Source organism: Polyodon spathula, chromosome 1 (assembly GCF_017654505.1).
Source record: "Polyodon spathula isolate WHYD16114869_AA chromosome 1, ASM1765450v1, whole genome shotgun sequence".
Lineage (NCBI taxonomy): Eukaryota > Metazoa > Chordata > Actinopteri > Acipenseriformes > Polyodontidae > Polyodon > Polyodon spathula.
In genome coordinates this window covers 38192023-38217136 of record NC_054534.1, presented here as the reverse complement: position 1 = coordinate 38217136, position 25114 = coordinate 38192023, and the positions used below count along the sequence as shown (strand labels likewise).

At 37.1% G+C, this 25114-nt stretch overlaps 1 protein-coding gene across 2 annotated transcripts in view; it reads right to left on the bottom strand.

The window, feature by feature from the left end:
- Positions 1-24758, bottom strand: part of LOC121318343 (excitatory amino acid transporter 1-like) — a 30533-nt gene extending 5775 nt beyond the window's left edge. The window contains exons 1-8 of one of the 2 annotated variants that reach the window (XM_041254904.1): positions 24581-24752; positions 23321-23590; positions 22116-22253; positions 11480-11684; positions 9335-9377; positions 7226-7497; positions 6464-6697; positions 98-292 (exon numbers count right to left, since the gene is read on the bottom strand). In XM_041254904.1, the coding sequence (XP_041110838.1) occupies positions 98-292; positions 6464-6697; positions 7226-7497; positions 9335-9377; positions 11480-11684; positions 22116-22253; positions 23321-23501 (1268 nt within the window). In that variant the 5' untranslated portion in view covers positions 23502-23590; positions 24581-24752. Of the gene's footprint in view, positions 1-97; positions 293-2293; positions 2771-6463; positions 6698-7225; positions 7498-9334; positions 9378-11479; positions 11685-22115; positions 22254-23320; positions 23591-24580 lie in introns of those variants that run through there. The other variant, XM_041254911.1, reaches the window with a different exon arrangement.
- Positions 24759-25114: the final 356 nt, after the last annotated feature.

Below are 25114 nucleotides of genomic sequence, written 5' to 3'. Positions count from 1 at the left end.
AGTGTAAAATACACAGTAGTGTAATTAATGTTGCAGTTTTCCCTCCAGTGCAAGAATAACCCCATACATTTGTAAAATCGTTCAACTAAGTAAATACCTGATTGTGAGGATCTGCCCAAAGCTCAGATCCAATCCATTAACCTGAGCGATGAAAATGGCAGCCAGAGCCTCATACAGTGCTGTGCCATCCATGTTAATGGTGGCTCCTACTGGCAGCACAAATCTGGTGACACGCTTGTCCACTTTATTGTTCTCTTCCAGACATTTAAATGTGATGGGCAGTGTTGCAGAGCTGGAACATAAAATTGAGTGGATTACTAGCCTTGTATTGCATTTGAGGTCAGCTGTAATTTGTACTTTAGAAAAAAAATGTTAACAGCCACCTCTTTCCGCACCTCCCAAAACCACATCCTTCTTTGATAACACGGGATATATTATAAGTGGAATTATAGATTGCTCAGGATCTGTCAGCCAATCAGAGCGCACATGTTGCCTTCTGTATTCCACGACACAGAGAAACCCTATTCATCACCCAAACATACCACTTTCAGTTTTTACTGTGCTGTATTCTCCATATCAGCAAGGTTAACGTCACCTGCTTTAATCATAACTGAATCACCACTCATAATTCTGTTCAACTACAAAGTCATTTCAACCGTCCACCTACCTTAGTCATTGAACAGTATTCTCTTCATCATAACAATGGACTAAATAAAGGTTGGTAATGATTCTGAAACAAATGTAGCTGGATTTTGAACTTGTACTGCATTTTAATAATAAAGAAATATATAATAGCGTTATACATTAGGACTGCAAGTATCTGTGCTCAGGTTATATCAGTACTCGCAGCATGTAAACAGATTCACTTCTACTCATGCTGGTATTACCCACACACAGACATTCGCTGTCCTATAACACATGATATTAACATGATATTAACGTATTATTAACATGTATACTTTTTTAATAGAAATAATAACACTACTATAATAACATTTTGTATAGTTTGTTTGCTATGTTATAAGAATGTTGTAATATATATTACTACATTTATAACAGATCCCCAAAAATAAAGCATTACAACTTTATTTATACTTTAAAAGATGGAAACGATGTAATCACACTTTCAAATGCTTTATAAAATCATACAATTGACCTCGTTTACTGAATTGTGGTCCAATTTTTAATACCATGATACAGTAGCAGATTTAACAAAACAGGCTTTACTCAACCCCCTTTATGGGATGGCAGTTACAATGAGCATGGTGCCATTTTCTCAATGCATTAACTGTCACTGGCTTAATTATCATAAATAGCATCTGATTCTCAAAGCCTTTATGGTGTGATAATGGCCTTAGGTCAAGGGCAGCCCATTAAAACAGTAATGATATTGCAGACAACATGAGATGTTCACTATAAGGACAGAGCTCCACAGAAGTGGTAAGCATTCATATTGTAAAACAAGCAAGACTATACCAGAGAAGCAGGTTGTCCCTTACACGTTGATTTAACAATCACAGTTTGTATTTAACGTTGTCCTGCATTATGCACACCTGACTGTGAAACTGTGCCATATAACAGTTTGGCTAAATAAAACATTGCTGTCTTAAATGAAAATCTGAGCACTGCATTTTTTGGTTAGTCTGCCATGCCTTGATATAGAACAAGGGCTCAATTCTCCAACATTTAAATTCAAGCAGAATAGGGAAGCATGGGAAAAAGGGTTATTTTTGGAAAAAACAGCCATATTCCCCTGGTAAAACAAAATATCAAATTAATCTGGTACCTTTTTTATGAAGTAGTTTGAAAGTGTGTAGTTCCAACAGAATGTTCTAATTCAGGGGTGTCAAAATTTCGTTTGGCTGGCCTGATCCAATACCCTGGCACTTTGGTGCGGGCCAGGTGACAGTTATAAAAATAACCCAAACGAACCCAAAACCTCAAAGTTATTGTATATAACAAATTATCATACATATCATATTTCCGTTCCCTTAAATAGCACACATTGATTATTTTACTCGCCATCACTTCTTAGAACATGTGTGCAAACATACCTCCAGCAAATTCCTTCGCATGAGCAACACAAATTGTTATGTTGCTGTGATTGCTGTCACTCACCGACCACGTGGGTGAGACAGCAGTGCATCAGCTGGGTCGAGTTACGACACCATGATATCAGAACAAGGTTCTGTAGTGACAAGTGACATCGTATATCGGTGAGGAGAAAGGTGGAACAAGAGTGCCATGTGTTTCAAGAGAAATGGAAAGCCAATGTGCTTAATTTGTAAGCAGCATGTGTCTGTTGTGAAACAATACAACATTAAAACAGACTATGAAGCAAACCATGGCAAGAAATATGATACATATACAGGTACGGTACATGAAGATAAATACTATGAATTGGCATAGTCATTGAAAAAGCAGCAATTAATGTTTACTAATGCTTGTAGCATAAGAGATGCTGCTGTTCAGGCAAGCCATGTGATTGCTCACAAAATACCCGTTTCTTCAAAACCATTTTCTGCTGGATAGTTTTGGAAGAAATGCTGCTAAAAGCTGATGAAATAGTGTGTCATGAGAAGCAGCAATCTTTCTCCATCATGAATCTCAACAAATCAAAATACTATTCTCAACTTAACTCGATACTCAAGCTATCCTCAGCCCAGTCATTTGATCCAGATGTTGATGCGTTGGTTCAAGCAAAGGTTCCAGGTATCCAGAGCAGCAGTAGAGTCACTAATGTTCTTTGACTTTATCTTTTTGGTGAGTGCTAAATAAAAAAATGATCAGTATCTATTTATATTTTGCAATATTTTTTTTTTAGTGCTGGGATGAACATGGAATTTTCATGTTTTGATATTCGTTCAAGATTTAGATATTCGTTTTCAAAATGTTATCAAAGTTATTACAGTTGAAAAATATCCCAGAAGGCCTTACTTTACCCTCGTAAATTAACTACAAAACAATGAAAACAATACAGCAGTTAAATCTTGTGTGTATTTCCAATAAAAACAAAGTAGACAACACAATTAAAAAAAAAAAGAATCACTGCCGTTGTTGTGTCTTCGCAATAACCAAAGTGGTCATAGGCATGTTTTCATTAAGTAATAACATTGGTTTAACATGAATAAACGTTTCAAATAAAATAAACATTAAAAAGAGGGCATCGTACAATGAAAAAAAACAACAACAACAATATTTACTCACTTTTTTCTTTTTTTGCATTCCATTTAACAAAAACTAGGGTTGCATCATGAAATAATTAAAATGTTGACTAATATATGAGTTTTGCAAGCATAGGCGGAGCGTATAAGAGGCTTGGGGAGTCTAAGCCTCCCCAAAATAAATTGCCCAAACCCTCACAAGAAATTGTTCTGACCAACACAAAAAAGACTTGTGACAGAAGATCGATTTTTTTCCCGCAAGTGCGCGCAAAGCAGGTCTAACAAACATATTTCTTGTTTTTCTACTGCGCAACCGCCAGACCACTAGGGATTTAGGTGAATTTCAATGCCATAGGAGGAGACAGTGCTTGGTTGGTTTATCGTCAGTTTTTCCTGCCGATCTGAGCCCCTCCCCATACCGCCGCAGGAGGCAGCTGACGAAAACTCTGAGTCTCTTTCGCTCGTTCTCTTGCCTGGAACATCCTCTTCACAATTTCTACATTTATTAAAATTGCTGTTATATGTACAAACAGCTTGATCCGAATTTGATTTTACAGAACTTGTGGCACACTGTCGTCTGTTTTAAAGCGCCGCTGTTTTGGGAGAATTTGGTAACTGCATGTTGCGCTACTTCCTTTGACTGTTTGAACAAATGCCATCTTTCAGAACACTGGTGCCAGATTATGAATGTTTCTGAAGTTTTTTCTTTAGATTTTTCCAGTCATTCACTCCATTTTCAGTGAAAGCGGATAATTGATTTGAATTGGTGTGACGTGATGGAAATGGTGTTTGAACGTGATGGAAATGGTGTTTGAACGTGGTGTAGGTACTGTATGACTGCAGAGCAGGTTAACGGATTTAAAGGTATTAAAAAACAGGGCAGTTTGTTATCTTCACTGTTTTTCTAATTTGCTTAAATAGGCATAACGTGTTTTAAACTAGTGCTATGTTAAACTCCATTTATTTGGCCACCTTATGTTGTGGAAAAAAACAAAAAAATAAACAATGTTAAATATATATGTATAATTCCTGAGTGGTTTCGAGGTCTGTGTTGTGCTGTAAATTATACAAGTTCTCAAAATGACGCAGGAAAATGAATCCGGTTTACAGATTTTATTTGTGTCCGTCAATCCGACTATTTTTCAAACTCAACACAATGAGTGAAACTTAGTATTCAGACTCGCTGGTAACAGAGTAAAAAAAAAAATACATGTCTTAATGTGTGTGTATGTATCGTACTGTACATCGTTGGGTTGAAAGTACGGAATAATAGCGTCCCCAAACGAAAGACTCACACGCCGCCTATATTTGCAAGTATGACCTGTACCATAATATTACAGACAGAAACGGACCTTGATTGTAAAAGCAGTAAGAATCCAACCGTACAGCTTTTATTTTCCAAAATAGATGGCTATTTTATTTTTGACATAGAGTGAACAGCAACAGTTACCATCACGTTGGGCTGATCTTAGCTGACATCAGAGCGCACCAGGAGAACACTTCTACCTGTATCCTAGTGAATAAAAAAAAATTATATTCCACGGGCCGTATGTTTGACACCCCCATTGTAATTGTTGGGTCTACATAGGTCCCTAGAAACACATGGGTTGTGAAAAGATAATGATGCAACACAAGAGCTGTCGACATCAAACTATGGCGGAGGTTACATGCACAAATCATGGCAGTTTTCTTCATGACCTGTTTGCCGTACTTTTCAGGAAATGCGTTGCTATGCAGTTCTGATTTAGGAAAAATGCAAAAAAGCAATGTAGATTACTTAATTCATATTAGGGGAGGGGATATTTAAACATCTCTGTCTGCTTACTAAGTAGGAGAAGAACGACTTTTAATATCCTGATGAGAGCTTCATGCGTTGCCATGAAGATAAAAACATTTAACAACAGGAAAGAATTCACGTGTTGTCGCGCACATTCTGAATTAGTCCAAGCATTAGCTAACTGTTTGTCTGGTTACCTTTCCAACACACACACACAACGTTACATAAAATACAATTTCTACAAATTTTACTACTTAGAATTTATATTTGTGTGTGTGTGTGTGTGTGTGTGTTTGTTTATGGAACATCCATATCATTAACACTAGAACTGCCTTTTACAATACATGTTTTTATTTTGAATATAACCTAAAATATTCAGTTTTTTATAATATATACAAGCCTTTTGTTATCTCTACTGGACCTGGCAGCCATCAATTCCTTCATTTTGTACAAGGTAGGAGAGATTTCACCTTGAAGGTAGCCACAGCACTTCAGCAGAAACATTTCTGTCAGAAAACTGCAAAGCTGTGGGCTGCAGCAGCTCAACCTGGATTCTGTGCTGGGAGTGACACACATGCTGATAAAGCATATGTTGCTTTCGATTTTAGATTAAAAACTACTTTTGTTTTTACAGTTTTGTATGTGCATATACCGGTTTACGGTTTATTGCTTTATAAATATATAATATATGCTTAATAACTATGTTGTAGAGTGTTAATAAAGCATTGCAGATGGTTTAAAACCATGGAATAGCCATAGACGGAATTACGTTTAAACATGCCAGAGTACGATAGGTGGCTAAAAACTGTCCTCTTTGTAAAACGTAATCCTGTCTGTGGCTATCTATAATGCTTTATTAACACTCTAACACATAGTTATTAAGCATATATTACATATATAGGTTTATATAACATTAATAAGCAGCACTTTAATTTAAAGTGTTACCCTAGTTTCTTTTGATATGTTTATTTTATTACAGTTTTTCATTTTTTGTAGTGCTTTATATGTGATAAGTTAGAAAAGAAACCCTTTTATATTTAACTGCTCATTTAAATATGGCGTTTTGGCTGTGCAGATGTTTGATATGATGTGCTTGATTAAAACTTTGAGTTGTATCTGATAGTTTCTCTTTCATTTTAATATGTGTTTAAAATGTGCCGGCGGTTGTAGGTATGAGTATAACCGCGGCGGTTCTAGTGTTGAAGTAGTCCATAAGTGTGTGTGTGTGTGTTGGGGGGTGTCTGTGTTTTGTACAGCCTTTCTTGCTGGAGATTACGTGATATTAGGTCAGAAAAGTGGGATCTTGACTGCTGAAACCTTGTGAGGCACAAGCACGATTCCTGCTCTGGTTTACATGGGTTTTTACAGCTACTTTTATCGTGAGAAAGCGATTGACCCTGCCCTTAAAGTCACACTGCCAAAAGGACGTCCTTTTGCTCTTTCACAATGTATTTGCGTGACAACGCCACACAGTCATGACTGTAGAGTCGATTATCAAGTGCATGTAAGGCCACTCTCTTACCTGGAGGATGTTCCCAGCGCGGTGATCAGCGCCTGAATCAACCCGCCAATAAACACAAAGGGGTTTTTACGTGTCACAATGAAGTAGAGTGTTGGCAGGACAAACATGGCATGAATCATCAATCCAATAATAACTGTTACTGTATACATCCCCAGCTGTCCACCAACCGTACTTATATCCTCCATCTCAACAATCTTTCCAGCAATCAAGAAAAGGATTCCAATAGGAGCGTACCTAGGTAGGAGGGTAAATAAAACCGTCACTTCATAACGAGGTCCATTGGCATGACATCAATTTATAATAAGACAGTGGATGCTGTCCTTATTTAAACAAACTATACCTACAGTGCGACTTCTATTTTGACTCATCTCCTATATAAGTTAATCTCACGCCAAGCTTCTGCTATGCATTTAATATGCTTTTACTTTGCCCAGTCAGGGAAGTTTCCATTTTACATTACTAAACTAATAAGCATGCTTAATCAAAACCTAAAATATCCTGTTACCAGTATAATGTCAGTTGAACCCTGTAAGCAAGTTATGGTTAGATATACAAAATAACGATGTCTTTGAACTAGAATGTTAGCCCTGTCTGGCATTAGAATACAACAGTTTTGAGTGAGGATCTACAAAACTAAACATTAACCAACGACTCACCTTTGTAATGCAGGCAGTACATCGAGAGGTTGTGCTGAAATCTAGACGCTTTGAAAGTGTGATTTGCTGTAAATGACATAATGAAAATCATAATGCCAGCACTTACCACATGATTATTGCCACCAGTTTCATGATAGCTTCGTTGAGGCAGTCGAAAAAGTCTTTGAGCGCTTGCCCCTTTTCTTTCAGGCTGCCAATGATTAGACCAAAGGACATGGAGAACACCACCAAACCCAATGCATTTACGCCATTCACTGAGCCAGGTATGGGAATCACTTCTTCCTTTAGCATTTCCTGAGTGCTGTTTGTGAGGTTGAAGAGCGATTCGTTTACTGTCACAGTTACTTGGACCATTCTCTTTCCATACTGTGTTTTAAACTACAACAGAAACAAAGAAAGCTGATTGTCAAATGCACATCATAAATACTTTCATATAAATAAATAAATAAATAACTCACTAAGTCACACTTTAGTTTAAGGCTGCATTTAGAATATAAAAGGTCTTGGCGACTATTAACAACGGCAAAAGAAGAAGCCAAAACCGATGACGAATGGATGTGTAGCCCGAGTCTGGGTTTGTGTCTATGCAAGTAAAAACTAGTTCAGGGATGGTAGATCCCCATGAAGTATAGCAAGGTGTGCAGACGGGACCTCCATGCACACAACATTTTCACAGCACCTTTTGATTTATAGTTTTTGCACTGTTTTTTTTTGCTTTACGTACATTCCCCTTTATGTCCTCAGTGCGTTACCATTGTTGGTAGTGTCACGTGAGCCATTGTGTGTTCACAATACGTATCCACAATTGGACATACCAACATCAACCTCCATCTCAATCTCCTGCCTGTCACTCAACAGCAAATGTACGCACCCACACGCCAGCAGCCTGTCACATAGATACACACCATATTCAGAGAAGCTGAATATATTAAAATAGAGGAAACCTGTGGTGTAAACCTCAGAATAACTCATTCAGTTACACAAGCAACTCTTTTAAATTGCCCATTCTTTTTTGTTTATTTCTTTGGGGGGAAACATGATTCCTTTTCAGATATATAATTGGCATATTTGATTATTTTGGTCCTTATGCAAAATAATTGGGGGAAGTAGGTTTTACACTTTGATACAGGAAAGTATCTTTCTGATAGATATCATTATCCCATATTGTGTGAAGAAAAGGGCCATTTCGTTAATCTCCAACAGGGTCTATTCTTACAGACATGAAAAGGAGAGAGATTTATATTTCAATTACTGCTGTCTGCTTCCATGAATTCAAAAACAAGTCTCTGTGACTCCATACACTACCCTGGGCTCCAAAGCCAGTTTAGTCCCCTGCAGAGAGTGTCCTGTTTTTGATGCCCTTTTTTGTCCAGTCACAAAAGTCCCCTTCTGGACCCTGCCTAAAACTACGACCCTATTTCTTAGCTGCCAATGTTGGAGACCAACTGTGGTCACAAGCGATCAGGTTGTAACCTTTAAAATGTAAATGAATACTAAAAAAAAAATGAAATCCCTCCGATGCTGTTACACCCTTCACACAAAAGAATATGAGTACAAAGACCTTTGCAGTCCTTTCTGTTTGCTAAAGGCATTCTGCCAAAACTTTATAAATTATGACACTTTTATTATTGTTGCTTTACTATTATTATTTTACTTAAATGAATACTTCATAGTCTGTAAAGAATAACATTAACATATTCCGGCCAGTAGGAATATTGAATAGTTTTCCACTTTTTCAATTTCGGTTAAACTGGACAAACCCTTACCATACTAAGGTAAAGTTACCATGGGAATATGTTTGTCATGCTTTGCTTCTCTAAGGTTCACCCTGTCTTTTGTGTCTTTGACGAAATGGCCTTCTCCTATTTGTATATGTTCTTGTGTTCTTGTGTTTCAGTGCTTTTACCATGCTTCCTATCCATTGCCAAGCTTTTAAACAAAGAAGTTTACAAAGTCTGGCAAGTTCAAATGTTCTGAGATACAGAAGCTACTTCAGTCTTTTTGTATAGTGTGCTAGAAAATACTAGATATTTTAGAGACACTATGGTTATGCGTTATCCAATGTTGGAACTCCCTACTTTGGACTATTCTGTGATACATCAGAAAAATAAACCCTTATACCATGTGTATATATATATATATATATATATATATATATATATATATATATATATATATATATATATATATATATATATATATATATAAAATTTACCTGTTGTGTGCAAGCTTGTACAATGTTAGGAGGGAACATGTTTCTGAAATATAGAAGAGACATCATAAAATCCATGCATTTTATTATCCAAAGCAGTATAAATAAAACCAACATAGTATATATAAACTAAGGTATAAACCACGACGGACAGTGCGGTTCCCATGATATATACCATGCCAGAGGTGACCTCCTCAGAAGTGGTATATATCACTGGAACCTCTCGGCCCGAAGTGGTTTGTACCGCTTACAACACGGCTACCTGTAATTTGTGAGAAGAAACATTAAAACACATTTAAATTAAGACAAAACCAGAAACTTTTATTGTGTATACATCCACAGTGTAATATAGGCCCACATTTAATCTAATTCATTGTTCGCTTATTAAAAATAAATCGCACATGTTTATTTATTGTGAATTTCTGCATTGAAAGTGCCATCTCACTAGAAACTAGAGGACTGATTTTCTGCATTTTTGCACACTTTTCACATTGAATTTGGTCAGATCTTTTTGTGGGTTGTAGTAGTATATAGATTGAGTCTGAGAGAAAAAAATGACACCAAAGTCTGGCGCTTCTTTCATTTGTTTGGTGTGCAAGGTAATTAAACATGCAATCTTCAGGTGTGAAGTAGTATATAGATTGAGTCTTCAGGTTCTAGATGCACATCATGCCATGATCAAAAGAAATTCTTGAAGACCTCCGGAAAAAAGTTGTTGATGCCTATCAGTCTGGAAAGGGTTACAAAGCTATTTCTAAGGCTCAGGGGCTCCACCAAACCACAGTCAGAGCCATATTGTCCAAATGGAGAAAGTTTGGGACAGTAGTGAATCTTCTCAGGAGTGGCCATCCTAACAAAATCTCTCCAAGAGCAGCGTAAAATTGTCTAGGAAGTCACAGAGAACCCTAGAACAACATCCAGGGATCTGCAGGCCTCTCTCGCCTCGGCTAAGTTCAGTGTTCATGACTCCACCATCAGAAAGACACTGGGCAAAAATGGGATTCATGGCAGAGTAGCAAAGCGGAAACCACTGCTCACTAAGAAGAACATGAATGCTCATCTCAAGTGTGCCAAAAAGCACCTGAATGATCCTCAAGAGTTCTGGAACAATGTTCTATGGACAGGAGTCAAAAGTGGTTTTTTGCCCAACATGGGCCCCTTACTGTCTGGCGAAAACCAAACACTGCATTCCACAGTAAGAACCTGATACCAGTGGTCAAGCATGGTGGCGGTAGTGTCATGATTTGGGGATGCTTTGCTGCATGAGGACTTGGACGACTTGCTATCATTGAAGGAACCATGAATTCTGCTCTGTATCAGAGAATTCTATAGGAGAATGTCAGGCCATACGTCCGTGAGCTGAAACTGAAGCTGAAGCACAGCTGGGTCATGCAGCAAGATAATGATCCGAAACACACAAGCAATCTACAACAGAATGGTTGAAGAACAAGAAATTTAAAGTTTTGGAATGGCCTGGTCAAAGTCCAGACCTAAACCCCATTGAGATGTTGTGGCAGGACCTGAAACGAGACGTTTATGCTCGAAACCCACAAATGTCACAGTTGAAGCAGTTCTACATGAAGGAGTGGGCCCAAATTCTTCCACTGTGCTGGTAGAGACTGATCAATAACTACAGGAAGTGTTTGGTTGCAGTTTTTTCTTCTAAAGGTGGCATAACCAGTTATTGAGTCTAAGGGGGCGATTACTTTTTCACACGAGCGCATTGGCTGTTGCATAACTTTCTTTAATAAATAAATGAAGTAAGTATCAAAATGTTGTGTTATTTGTTCACTCATGGTCCCTTTTATCTATTATTAGATTTTGGTTGAAGATCTGATAACATTCAGTGTCAAAAATATGCAAAAATGCAGAAAATCAGACAGGGGGCAAATACTTTTTCATGGCACTGTAGTCCACCAACAAGTAATTGTGTTTACTTATTATAAAACAACACAACATTTGTATTTAAGTAGTGCTTAGAATTCCCAATTCAAACTCACTTAAATATAGTAGAGGCCTATGGTAGAGTGTTTTTTTAAAATAGCTGGCATGAAAAACATAAAGGTCCCATACAGGTGCCTCCATATATTCATATTGCCCAATTAACTCATGTTAGTGATAAATGCCTCAAAAGACAAAGCTACATACCTGACCAGATCTAGAAATGCATCTGCAGGGCTGACTTGCTGGATTTTCTGTTGCTTTTTAAACTCATCTTTTGACCCCTTCCCCGGATGGATGATGAGGACCATTATAATCCCAATGAAGACAGCAATGACTGTAGTCGAGGTGTAGTACACCACTGCTCGGAGCCCCATCTTTCCAGAGGCTTTGCTGTCAAGGGCAGCCATTCCTGATCAAATTGAAACACATAATACTTTGTTCAGTTTGAACCAAAATAAACCATATGTTCAGTCAACAGATACCAAGTCCACAAATCTACATCACCAAGTAAAAACTGTGTCAGTTTTTAAGTTTAAGCTAGGGTAGAATGTAAAACTAAGGCTTCTGCTAAGGTGGTGTAGTCATTTCAGGCCTTGATAACAAAATAGGGGGTTAAAGCAGTAACATTTAATATCAAAAGTCTTTCAATGAAATAAATAAATATGGATTTTTCGGGAACAAAACAAAGTCAGAGAACCGCAGAATACAACAATACAGCTGTGACCTGAAGCAATAACTGGGTGTGGTGTTTACCATCTGGACATGGTCTGTGGTCAAGCTAAAGCCACTGTTCATTTTGTCAATGTTACATTTTTATTTTAGTATAAAAAAATATTAAATCTGAATTTCACAAATGATTTCTGAGAATATGGAAGATTACAACACATATGATTATTAATAGACAATCGCTATTATAAAACGTAAACATGATAAATACAGGAGACAGAGACAGTACAACAACTACTGCGAACTAGAAGTTGCAAGCAACTTTACGGCTTCCAATGAGTTATTGTGAAGTTTAAGCATTTTGATTGGTTGCCATTCAGTCAGTTTTAGACATCACTTTCCATAGGCCTTTTTTGTTTTTTATAAACTTAACATTAATAGCAACAACACATTTAACCTTAAGGAGAGGTCAAAGGTCACGATCAAGGTCATTTTTGAATAGCGCCCATATGGGTTCCTATCAGTGTTCCACAGTAAACATGACTATCTGCACTCTGTAATGAGTTAGTTTTACAGTTGATCTTAAGGAGAGGTCAAAGGTCAAGGTCTATATCAACATTTTTTTTTAACAGCATACATTAATTCCCACAGTCCTCCACTACTCTGTGAAGTTCAATGCTGTTCATTTTATGCGCAATATATGCAGCTAGAGCAATGCTGAAATTTGATTGGCCCAGATTAGTAGTTTTGGTGAAGACATTTGTGTGTTAATTAGCTTATCCAACATGACCGCCGTACCACTGAACCAATCAGCTTCATTTCGAGCACCATGCATCTTGGATAATTCCTAACCATGCACACAGAGTTCCAGAACTCTGTAATAAAATCTTTGTAAATTGTCCCAGATTGTCGTAAAATCCAATATGGCTGCCAAATCATGTGACCAATCAAGTTCATTTGTGGACATTAGTTCCCATTGGCATCTACCAACTTTGTGAAATGTCAAGAGTTTTTGTGCAACGGTTTTCATGTTATGCAACTTTTAAGGTTTTATTGGTGGAAAGAAATAATACTACCCTTAACAAAAACAACAACAACAACAACAACAACAACAACAACAACAGACTTCCCAGCCATGGGCATGGAAGCCTTATAGTAAAAATAATGTAATAAATACAAAAGTAACTCTTGAGTAACAAAACAAGTGGTTGCAAAGCAGCTGACAGTTATATGAAGAAAATCTAATTCTGTTTCAAATTGAACAAGAATTGGTTAAACCATGGTGCAGCATTCCAAGAACAAATGCTTGGAAATAAATATTTAATAAAATTAAAAAGGACTAAAAGTACAGAATCTTTCCAACTAAACTGTGAGAAACTTGCTTTCTGAAAAGAATTAACAAAGGAAGAGCAAAGAAAAAACTCTTCATATCTCATTGAGAGAAGGCTCTGCGGACCGCTGAAGCCAAACTACTCCTTTTTCAGTTAGTATTTATAGAGGAAAACTGTGAGGCGCTTAGTTAAAGCAGTGTATTGCATTTATTTGGGAATGAGAATTGGCTCATTATGCTAAGCTACTTCACAAAGTTCATTACATTGAATTAATGTAAATGGCAAGTGATGGTATGAAGTGTTTATTGAACCAAAGCCTTTGCTACCCACCTATAAAACTAACATTAAGCAGCAGCTTTTAAGGGTTGTACAAATAGCAGGCAGAGGCAAAAGAATTGCAGTTTAAGCTCTTGTGCATATTTATTTACAGAAAACAAAAAATTGTCCACAGAATAAATGGTACTGCATCTTTAAATACATGATAGAGGCCCGTGAAATATTTTTTTTAATGTTTAGTTTTAATTTCACAAATGTAATTTTAAATACATATACACATTAATAAACCAACTCAAATAGAAGCATATCAATAGTAAACATCGTGTTTTAACTACGTACATCATTTTTATTAACAGACCTCGCACAGAAAAATAATTTAGTTACCATTAGCGGCAGTCCCCCATTCTAACTGCCTATTTACAGTAAATGCTGTCCATGCCCTCTATAAAAATACAATAAGATCAATACAAAAATTATATATCAGTGAGAAATTTCACTCATTTCTAGCTTTGCATCCCCTTTTAAAGCACAGACCCAGACAACAGAATTGCACTTTAGCACTTGCGTGCGCTTTTATCTACAAAATAAAACCGTAACTCCCACATGGAGTACTAACTAAATGCAGACTGCCCAGAAAAAGTATTTCTGCCCTGCTAAATACCTGCCTGCTAATCATGGGCAGGTGACATTCATTAAGTTTTAGAGCCAGATTCCTTCCTGTGGCATTCTGGGGAATGTAGTCTTTAAGCCCCTCTTGGACTACATTTGTTTCAAGTCTATAGATAGATAGATATATACACACACACTGTCCTACTATTGTGGGGCTGTCATAATAATTGCACATAAAGCAAAAAAAAAAAAAAAAAAAAGATAGGAATTTCAAGCTTTGGGAGGTATATAAGTATATAACAGTGTACAGCAAGCTTGGGGTTTCTCAGTATTTAAACTCTAAGCAAAGGAGATTCGTTCATTCAAATTAATTGAAAACAGGTTTAGCCATTTTAAAAACAAACGTCTCTCCTCTTCCATCACAATTAATTCACAAACCACTTGTTCCAAATTATACATATACACACGTGCTAGTCAGAGCTCCCTTCAGACTGTGTCAGTGGTAACAGCTGAGCCTTGACCACTATGACTGCAAGTATTTATCTGTATAAACCTCCCAATTTAAAAACGTCATTCTATTGTAGCGATCCGGGCAGTTGTGTTTGTGAACTGTAATTCCCGCAGTAATTGTGTTCCCCTCCCGCTCATTATTATTATTATTATTATTATTATTATTATTATTATTATTATTATTATTATTATTATTATTATTATTATTATACCTACTTCCCAGCTTTAAATACACCAGGTCCCAGCTGGAGCAACAGAATATTGGCCTAGTCTATTTCCCTTGGTAGGCTTCATTGTTGGCTAATGGGGCAGTTTTGAAATGAAAGATGTGACAGCAGGAGGTAACTCAGGCCCACTGGATGACCTCACAGTACCTCTGAACCTCTTCATGGTGGTGGTGGTGTTCCACAGTTTGAATTCTGTTTGCTTCATTCAAAAGCTAAAAAAAAACCTATGTTGAATGAATAAATACCTTTTGAGTCTTTTGAAACTGCTTTCTGAAAGTTAGCTTAATGCTGACACTTGGCTGATCCTAACACAGTTGGGACATTATGAGGAAACAAAAATGGTTAGATGTCACGTTTAAAGCTGCACTACCAGTGCTAAATTATAATTTAAGTCAGCTAATGCAATGCAATACATTCAGCTATCATTCAAAATGACTGTACAGTAGGCCTGATTTAAGTAGTAAAACCTACTTCCTAGCTGAAGGTAGGAAAAGTAACATTTAAAAAATGTATCATATATTTCAGAAATAATGAGGAAAACTTTTAAAAGGAGTACCTGAGCTGACAGAAATTACCTTTGTAAAATACATTTAAAACATGTTTAATAAATAAAAATGTATTTTGAATTCACAAAAGGATATATTAAGTTACACTTTCTCCATATAAAAGGGCAGGTCATAGAAGCAGTTCAGACACAATTTGAAATGGACCTAACGTTAGGTAAGTAATTGCCTCTGACTTTTGACCTTCCCTTCTTCTAATTAAAAAGACTGAGTCAGAGCCTGATTTAAACTAAGCAATTAATAACTTCGGCAAGTGTTCCACTGCTTTTCTTTCTTTTGTTAACATGAAAAGCATATTTATTTATTGTAAGCAGCGCCTTTGATATAACACAGCAGCACACATGGGTTAAAGAAACCCCCCCCCCCCCCCCCCCCCCCCCCCCCCATAGACAGAATGGTCTCTGATAATAAACTGGATTGAGAAGCAATAATGTTAGCCCTGTTTTTCAAAGTATCATGAACTATTATATGTACATTATTTCCATTCAGCGTTTGCTTGCAAAGCTCTTATTGTTTGTGGGAGATGTATGTGTTCCTTTAATCCTGCAGAAGCTCTCTCCCACACTGATCTCACTGCGCTGATACCATTCGTCCCTGTTCGTCTTTCCCCACTTCTATTCCTGACAGGCCTGGGAAACTTGTCGCACTGCCATCCTCCACAATAAGTACACTTTTCTGTCACTGTGGCAACGGCAAGCGAAGTGGATGCAATCTTCGCAGACTAAAGAAACAACGTTTAGGGAAAGAGGGGATGGAAAAGAGTAGAAAAAAACTCCTTTCTTTTCTAAATGAGCGAGAACCAGTCACGCTGTGCCCAAAATAAGGATATAACAAGAGTTTCTGGATAGTATTCAGGGCAAAGGGCAACCATTACATCAATGTTTATTGACAAAGGTGCTATAGAAGGAAAATTTGTTTGTATCACTGTATAAAGAGAGGTTTTAGAGAGCAGCAGAAGGGTTTAGGTTACCACCATTGAGGGGGTACTGTCCCAAGAGTCTTTAGGGTTTTAATAAAAACAACCAAGTTATGAGTTGGTAGCATTTATTTGGGACAATTCAAAGAAACATTTGTTAGTATGTATATTAACTTTGTAAAGCTTCACAGTAATGCTTCCATGCTAATCATGCATTAGGAATGGCAAGCAGCAGTTATACAGTGCCTATAGGAAGTATTCACCCCCTTGGATGTTGTTACAACCTAAAATCTTGATGCATTTAAATTGGATTTTTTTCAGATTTTTTTTCCCACAGTTGGGTAGTGCATTCAAAGCAAAGAAACTACCATGAAGACCAAGGAGCTTTCAAAACAACTCCGGGATAAAGTTGTGGAAAAGCACAGATCAGGGGAGGGGTATAAAAAGATTTCAAAGGCATTGAATATCCTTTGGAGCACAGTCAAGTCGATCATTAAGAAGTGGAAGGTATACTGCACCACCTAGAATCTGCTTGGAGCAGGCCATCCTCCCAAACTGAGCAGCCGGGTAAGAAGGGTATTGGTCAGAGAAGCCACCAAGAGGCCAATGACAACTCTGAAAGACCTACAGCGTTCCATGGCTAAGATGGGAGAAACTGTCCATGTGTCAACAACAGCGGAGGTACTCCACAAATCTGACCTGTATGGAAGAGTGGCAAGAAGGAAGCCATTTCTGAAAAAATCCCATGTAAAATCATGCTTGGAATTTGCAAAAATGCATGTGTGAGACTCAGAAAAGATGTGGCAAAAGATTCTGTGGTCCGATGAAACAAAAATTGAAGTATTTGGCCTAAATGCAAAGTGTTATATCTAGTGCAAATCCAACACAGCACATCACCCAGGTGAAGCATGATGGTGGCAGCATCATGCTATGCAGATGCTTTTTATTGGCAGGTACTGGGAAGCTTGTCAGTGAGAGGGCAAAATGAATTGAGCTAAATACAGGCAAATCCTTGAGGAAAACTCGCTTCAGTCTGCAAAAGACCTAAGACTGGCATGGAGATTCACCTTTCAGCAGGACAATGACCCCAAGCACACAGCCAAAGCAACGCTAGAGTGCTTAAAAACAAGAAAATGAATGTCCTAGAGTGGCCCAGTCAAAGCCTGGACTTGAATCCGATTGAGAATCTGTGGCAAGACTTGAAGATTCCTGTCCAACAATGATCCTCATCCAACTTGAAAGAGCTTTAACAATTTTGCCAAGAAGAATGGATGAATATTGCACGATGCAGTATGCTTAGCTGCAATAATCATACAGTTTAATTTAGCCCTTTGGTATTTATCAATAGATGTGATCCAGTTGCAACTAACTTGCCAAATAAACACTTATTGGACTATTTTTTCCAGTCATAGCAAACATGTATACATGAAAATGGAACATATGAGCTTTATGAGGTGAGTAAAAACAATACACCATAGTAAAAAACGTTTTATCTTAAAACCTCCCTTAAACACTAGTAAAGTTTCCAAGCCTTTCACATTAAGAAAAGCTCTACTCTGTGAACCAACATCAACAGGAAGCAGTTAACAGCAGAAGAACCAGCCACCGGTCCACTTGTTGCTACAGAGACGATGTGAAAGGGCAATGTGCACATGAAACTCTGTGTCATCTTTCTACATGCCCACCATATAAAAATAAAATAAATCTCCAAATGGGGAGATATCAGTCCAGGTACTGGGACACATTTTCACAGCAATTGTCCTGTGAAATGGTATCTGCTAAATAAGCTATTATTTAAGTGCACCCTGTTTGTAAGCCTATATGCTCAGACCAGTTTGTTGGGAATGTGCCTGTGATGTAACTCACATCTGCTTGCTCAGTAGTGCTCAGCTAGGTACCCATGTAACTGTACGCATTTGTTTGTCCATTGCCTTTATGTATTGTTCGCAGTAATGGAATGCAACAAACAATATGCTTTTTCAAGGAAAACCAGAGGATAATTCATCTTCTTTATGTGTGCTAAGCAGAGCAGGAGGCAAAGGCAAGCAGGGGATTCACAGCAAGCCACGGAGGGATGATTAGTAACAGCTGACAGTCTCAAACCAAGATTTTTTTTTTTGTCCAGTTACCAGATTTTAATAGTAGAGTACAAAGGACTGACTGTCCCCATGCCAGGAATTGGCAACCAAGGGACATGAAAAATAGCAGCTAAACATTTCACAAAATAATCCTGCTACCTGCACGGACTTTTACATTAATAATTGTCACAAAACTTGTTTTTAAAAAGCACTGAATTGGCAATCCTTTATTTCTTTGTGCTTTTCAGCATGTGATAAAATAGAGGCTTTTGTTTGCTCTTTATATTATTTTTTTTTAACCTCTGTTTTGTTTGATTAAGATGTGTGGTGCCACAATGGCTGCATCCCCGCATTTTAACATGCTGCATAAGCCTTTATTAACAAATTGTATAGGCTTTTGCTTCTAAATCTCTGGATGTGTTGACTATTCATATCTAATTGTGTAGTTCAAATTTTTAATGACTTCTGACAATCTTTGGACTTTGACTAGCCCACAAAAGAACTGGGATTAATTTATGAGACCACTGCAAGGCTCGAGGACAGAGACTGTGTAGAACGAATGTACTTTGTTGTTTGAAGAAAGAAAGACATACATGGAAAACATTGTGGCCCATAGGCATAAAACTTAGCGTCTCCTGTATGGTGCCAGTGATAGTGTTTAACAAGACAGTATTTCATCAGGTGATTCATAAAAGCGGCGATAGAATAATGTGCCCTTGGAGACCAGTTTTCTCATTAACATATTATTCGTCTGATTCATAAGGCTGTATGGTGCATAAAGCTTTTTAGGAACATTTAAGCCAATAGTAATAATATAAAAAAAGTAAATGTTTAATTATTTAATAATTAGGTCATTTAAGTATTTTGTTATTTGTAACACATACATTAAATTGCATTGTTAAGTCCTCTGAACAGGACAGGCTACTTATTGGTTGGAAAACATATAAGTCAGGGTTTGTAGCCTATTCATTGCTGTAAGTGGAGAAAATGGCAGGCTTTGCTGTGCGTGTGCGGGCTGTACATCAAGAGGAGGGGAATATGTTGGAAGGTGATCCTCCCAATGAGAAAACCCCACAGATTTGAGCTGTGACTTGACCCTCTGGATTACTCTGATGATGTGATTTGTTTCCACTAAACAGGAGCAGAATTATTCACCCTTGCAGAGAACTAGAACATGAAGTGAAGAGTTGAACTGCTAGAAACAAGGCCGTCCCCGTATTAAGGGAAGTCACAGACTCGCTGCATGATTTGGATTCTGATGTGAGCGGGTTTTTTGCAGGTAACCCCTCCCCCCCTCCATAAAAAATGCCGTTCCTACAGTATATTGATCACTGGTAGTACTTAGCTTTACATATTCTTCATAGCATTCCATCTACTGATAGAGGCAGCTCAAGACATTTTAAAGTAAATTCAATTTTATTACAAGTCCCCAAACACCTACGTGTGTTTACTATTTCTATTGAAAAATACATATTCGTGTCAAAAAAAAGTTTTGAGTGTTTGTACCAGTGCAAGCCCATTTGTTACTTCTGCTTTTACTATGTTTGTAGCAGGGCAGCAGGAGAGAGCCCTGCACATTATTAAAAAGGGGTAGGGCAAAGCCCTGCTTGTGTATATGTTTTTGTTATTATTATTATTATTATTATTATTATTATTATTATTTTATTTATTTTTTGTGTAAATATGACGCCGTTGCCGTGTTATTGTTTATTTGTATTTATTAAATACATGGCGACAAGAGCCATAGCTTTTGTTTTGCAGTGTGGATGGGAAGCCCCTTCCACCTTGTTTAGAAGGTTGGTCACCTGCATATAACCCTGCAGCTCTCTGCACTCTGTGTGGGAGTACAGAGGAGAGTACAGGAGAGTGAGAGGAGAAAGGAAATGGAAGGTAAAACCAACCATTCTAGGAACAGTGACAGCAACTGCCCAGCTTGACCCAGGATTGTTATTTTTGGTGTTTTTGATTTGTTTTATTTAACCTTTTATTTTCACTCTGTGAGCAAAGTGGTTTTGTTTAAATATTTATTTTATTTTTGTTTGAAAATAAACGGCGCCGCAGCGCCTTTGCACCGCAGTTTCCTTGCCTTTGTTTTTGTTCCTGCTTCTGGCCTGACGTCACAACACGACTACCCTGTCACAATGTTATTATGCAATTTTTAAATCTACCATTCTTTTTAATGATGTTACTATGCATACAGAAGAAAATAATAAGAATTGTATTTTAAGCTGCCCTCTCCCACTAGAATAGTGGTAGTGTGGATATTTATTTAAAATGTAAAAAGGAGAATGTGGAAGGATACACATATACAGCTATGGCCAAAAGTTTTGCATCACCCTACAGAATGAACTCATTTTGCTTCATTAAGTCGAATGAAACCTGCTGAATAATGTTACGTTAACATATTGAATTACATACCGCTTTGTAGTTTGCCGTATACTTAATGAACAGCTGACAAAAGTAGAAAAATGTGACATTTCAAAATCTAGCATGAAATACTGTACTATTATTATGGCTTCCGGTAGACTTTTGCGATATCGTTTTGTAGTTTCGTTGATTACATGATGTTGAATAAAATATCAAAATTATGTTTATATATATATATATTTATTTATTTTTTATAATGTCTCAATCCTAAAATTCTGGGTGATGCAAAACTTTTGGCCATACCTGCAACTTTTATTTATGTATTGCAAACCTTTACAGGGATGTTAAAATAAACTAAACAAAATCAAAACTGAAAAATGTTGTAAAAATGTGTGTTTACAGGTACAGTAAATCATACTAAAATGAAATGACACGTTTATTTCATATAATAAATAACTTTTTGGGAAGAAGGCATCTCTCAGGTGAGGTTAGAATGACGGTGGCACACATGTCTTACACACTCGTAAAAAAAGAAACGTACTCCAGCTGACAAATGTTTTGAATAGGTATATTTTAAAATTTCAACTCTATATCTACAAGCTTACAAGGACAGTCTGCAAAAATACCGAAAGAAAATTAATATCCAGTTGGGATCATTTTACCCTACAACATTGCAAGGAAATTACTGGTGACCGCATCTTCAAACAGGGAGAGCTAATTAAATGTGGTTGGAGACTCCATACCACTACAAACATCTATAAATATCTGATTAAAAAGATCTGGAAAAAACCATAACTATTGAATATCAGTATTATGATTTTGACACCATTTGATTTTCTCTCACTACAAATTAAATGCATGTTAAATTTTTCATTAAACCTAATAAAGAGAAAATACATGCACTTCTTTTTATCTAAAACTTAAACATTATTAACAAATGGCAAAATAACTCAATTAAGTTGTCACGAACACGAATAGTTCCACAGTCATGTGGTTGAATATTAAATGAGTTACTGTGTAAAATTAAGAAGTTATAAGTTTATGTAAAACACAATAGACCCCTACCAGTATGTACAGTATGATGTCAAGGAAATTGAAAGGACCATTGAATGTACCAAATGCCCAAGGCATTTGCACAAAGTACTGTTTAATTAGGGGACTTTTGGTTTCCTTGGCAATCCTTAAAACCAACACTTGCACCCAAGTGCTGTCATGTGTACACAGCTGACTGACAGGTTGAAATTTAGTTGGAAACATGCCCAAGTTAAACCACAAGCAATATTCGAGTGACCCTTACCTGTGATCAGACTGGACACCAAGAGGGGCAGGACCAGCATTTGTAGCATGCGCATGAGCAGCTCCCCGGGAAAGGAGAAGTACTTCACTTCACGATAGGACATTTTAAATGATCGGAGAGAAAATCCAAGAAGTATACCTGCAAAACAGCATAGCTGATATTGATATACAAGGGAGACAATATGAGCTCTGCTGCAAAGCTACCATAACAATATATTTCACAATAGAGAAGGATAGTGATGTAGTTTATCAATACTATTTCCCACATTGGTGAGATAAGGCTGTAACTGTTTGAAATGCATTTCATGACTTAAAATAAAGTTCTAGATCTGTGATCTTAATCCAGTTTTAGATAATTAAAATTATACATATAGTGAAATTATTTACATGAACATTATATCCTTCAGAAACAGCCTTGAGTTTGATAGAATAAAACATATCCACACGATGCTTTGACATTTAGCAGAGAAGAAGCGATATCGCTGACCCATGGCGGCAATAAATAGCAGAGGATCCCCCTAACCTGTCAGTGGGTCAGGTTCTACAGAGACCTGTTCAGAGACAGAGATTGTCCTTTGTTTAAAAAAATGAATTCAAATACAGAAATCATCGGGACAACACAGAGTTTCGTCAACTTTAAATAAGCTAGGCTTAATAAGTTAATAGTATTATCACTTGTTTGTTTAATATTGCGGACGATAAAGAATAATCATACCCGGAAGTGTGCAATTCTGCACATTGTGAATTAAACATTAAACATTGTGCACATTCTTGAGTATTGGATGCAGTTTCAGATGCTTAAGGAGTACCAAAAGAGAATTTAGCTATAAAATAATTATATTATACTGCAATTGTATCCAAAGATAGTAATGTCTTTGATGACTTTTTCTTTGAAAAACCAAAACAATCACAGGATTGTCTTTTTATTGTTTATTATAAATAAGTTATTTAGCAGATGCTTTTAAATCAAAGACTTACAGAGACTATGGGATGAACTATGCATCAACAGCTGCTGCAGCGTCACTTACAATAGGACCTCAGTTTTACATCTGTCCCAAAGGATGAAGAACTGAGCTAGATCGAATTTTATAGATTTATGGCCACGCATTGTGCAGGACCTAGAGGAATCATCTGAAAGAGCATCCACTTGTCTTTATTACTAGTAGTTTTGTGCATGTGTTATGAAATTCAATGCAAGCTACTAACCAGTAACAACAGCAGTAATGGTAAAGAGCACAAAGGTGTTCCTTTTCAAAAAGCTTTTGACGTCGTCTTTTGTGATATTTTCAACTTTCTTCTTTGCCCTGAGCGAGCGCATTCGGATTCTCTCCTGGAGCTGCTCCATCGTATTCCGGGATCTGGGGTTCTCTCCGTTACTCTGAGTCATTAACGTGTTGTACCTGGAACCTCTTCGGTTACTTAAAACTGCCTCAAACTCCTCCTCCGAACACCAGATCTGATAACCCCTGAGGAACACTGTGGAGAACACAACAAAAATTCAGGAATGAGACACAAAATAATTATAAAAATACATTTGTTTGAACTGGATCAGGGCTGCCCAGTGGTTAGCTCTTGACTCATATGTAGCACTTTTGATGAAGTAAGGATTGGATAATTGGTAGTTTTTGGTCAAAATGCAATGATTGTTTACACATGTAACGTCAAATGAGCAGCAACATGCTGATGTGGTGTGTAACTGGGTTAAACAGTGTTTGTTTGTTAGTGATATTCTTTTGCTGTTGTTTTTGATGTTAGTGTTTTTTTGTTAGTGATATTCTTTTGCTGTTGTTTTTGATGGCTCTTTAAGTACTCCCTGCTCATCGGTTTTAGTCAAAAATGGTTGGACAGCAGTGCTGGAGAACCTGAGCTAAATGTTTACTGAACCTGGCCTCTTCCTGAGATATTTGGCATTAAGAGATTTGAAATGGATATCCAAGAACTATTGGGTTGGTGAATAAAGAAAAGTGCACAAGCTGTCAGCAATTGTTGAATACCAAATATCTTCAGATCAATGTGACTCTAGAGTAACCACATGAAAAAGCAAATCCTTTGTTTTTTTTTTTAAAGCTATAATGTGAATTACGTGTTCCATTTAAGAGTTATATCAAAATACAGGACCTCACTGATGGTAAAAGAAGACTTGATTGGCACTATTAGACATTGAAAAAAAAAACACAAAGACCATAAATTCTATTCTTAAGCAAATAATTCAAAACAAGCTGGCAATCAGCACATGGCAGATTACAATACCTGGTACACACAGATCTGGATAAGAACCAATATCACTTTATGTGAAGAAGACCTGATTGGGTTGTTCCAACAGCCATGAGGGCATATCAGAGTTATTAAAGCTTTTTTCAGCTGCATGTCCACCTGTTTAAACCACCCATAAATAACAACAACTACAAAACACAACAGAAACCTGGAATGAAATATATTGAGGTTAACATAAGCATTTCTACAGACCTTATAGTTTTGGTTCGATGAAGAGAAAGCCTGTAGTCGGTGGGTTGTTGAAATAAATTGTCGAGACTTGTAGGAGCCAAGGACAACACACAGTCTGTGAGAGAGGGTGTGCAGAGCAGGGGAGAGTATGTGTGCTCTGACAGAGTAGAGATCCTCTCACACACTAACTTAAAAAAGTGGGAGGAGATTCCCAACTCAAATCTGGGAGAAACAACACTACTGGAAGCTTCTTGAATAATGACTGGAATGAGCATGGAAAAAGGCTGGCTTGTCTCTGCCCATTTCCTTTGCAAATTACTTTGATGCGTTGTCAGTTCAGCTTAATTAAAAATTCAAAACCAGCATAAAGGGAAAACAGTAGTGAGCTGAAATATAATAAAAGGGATTAAAATGAATAACTTTGAGCAAAAGGTTTTTTATTTTTATACTGCTGATACAAAAGTAATGCTTCAATGAAGCAACCAGTGTTTTTGGAATTCCAGCCATTGATTTTAGTTCGGTGTTCACATTCTGTTTTCAGTATCAGGGCTAGAC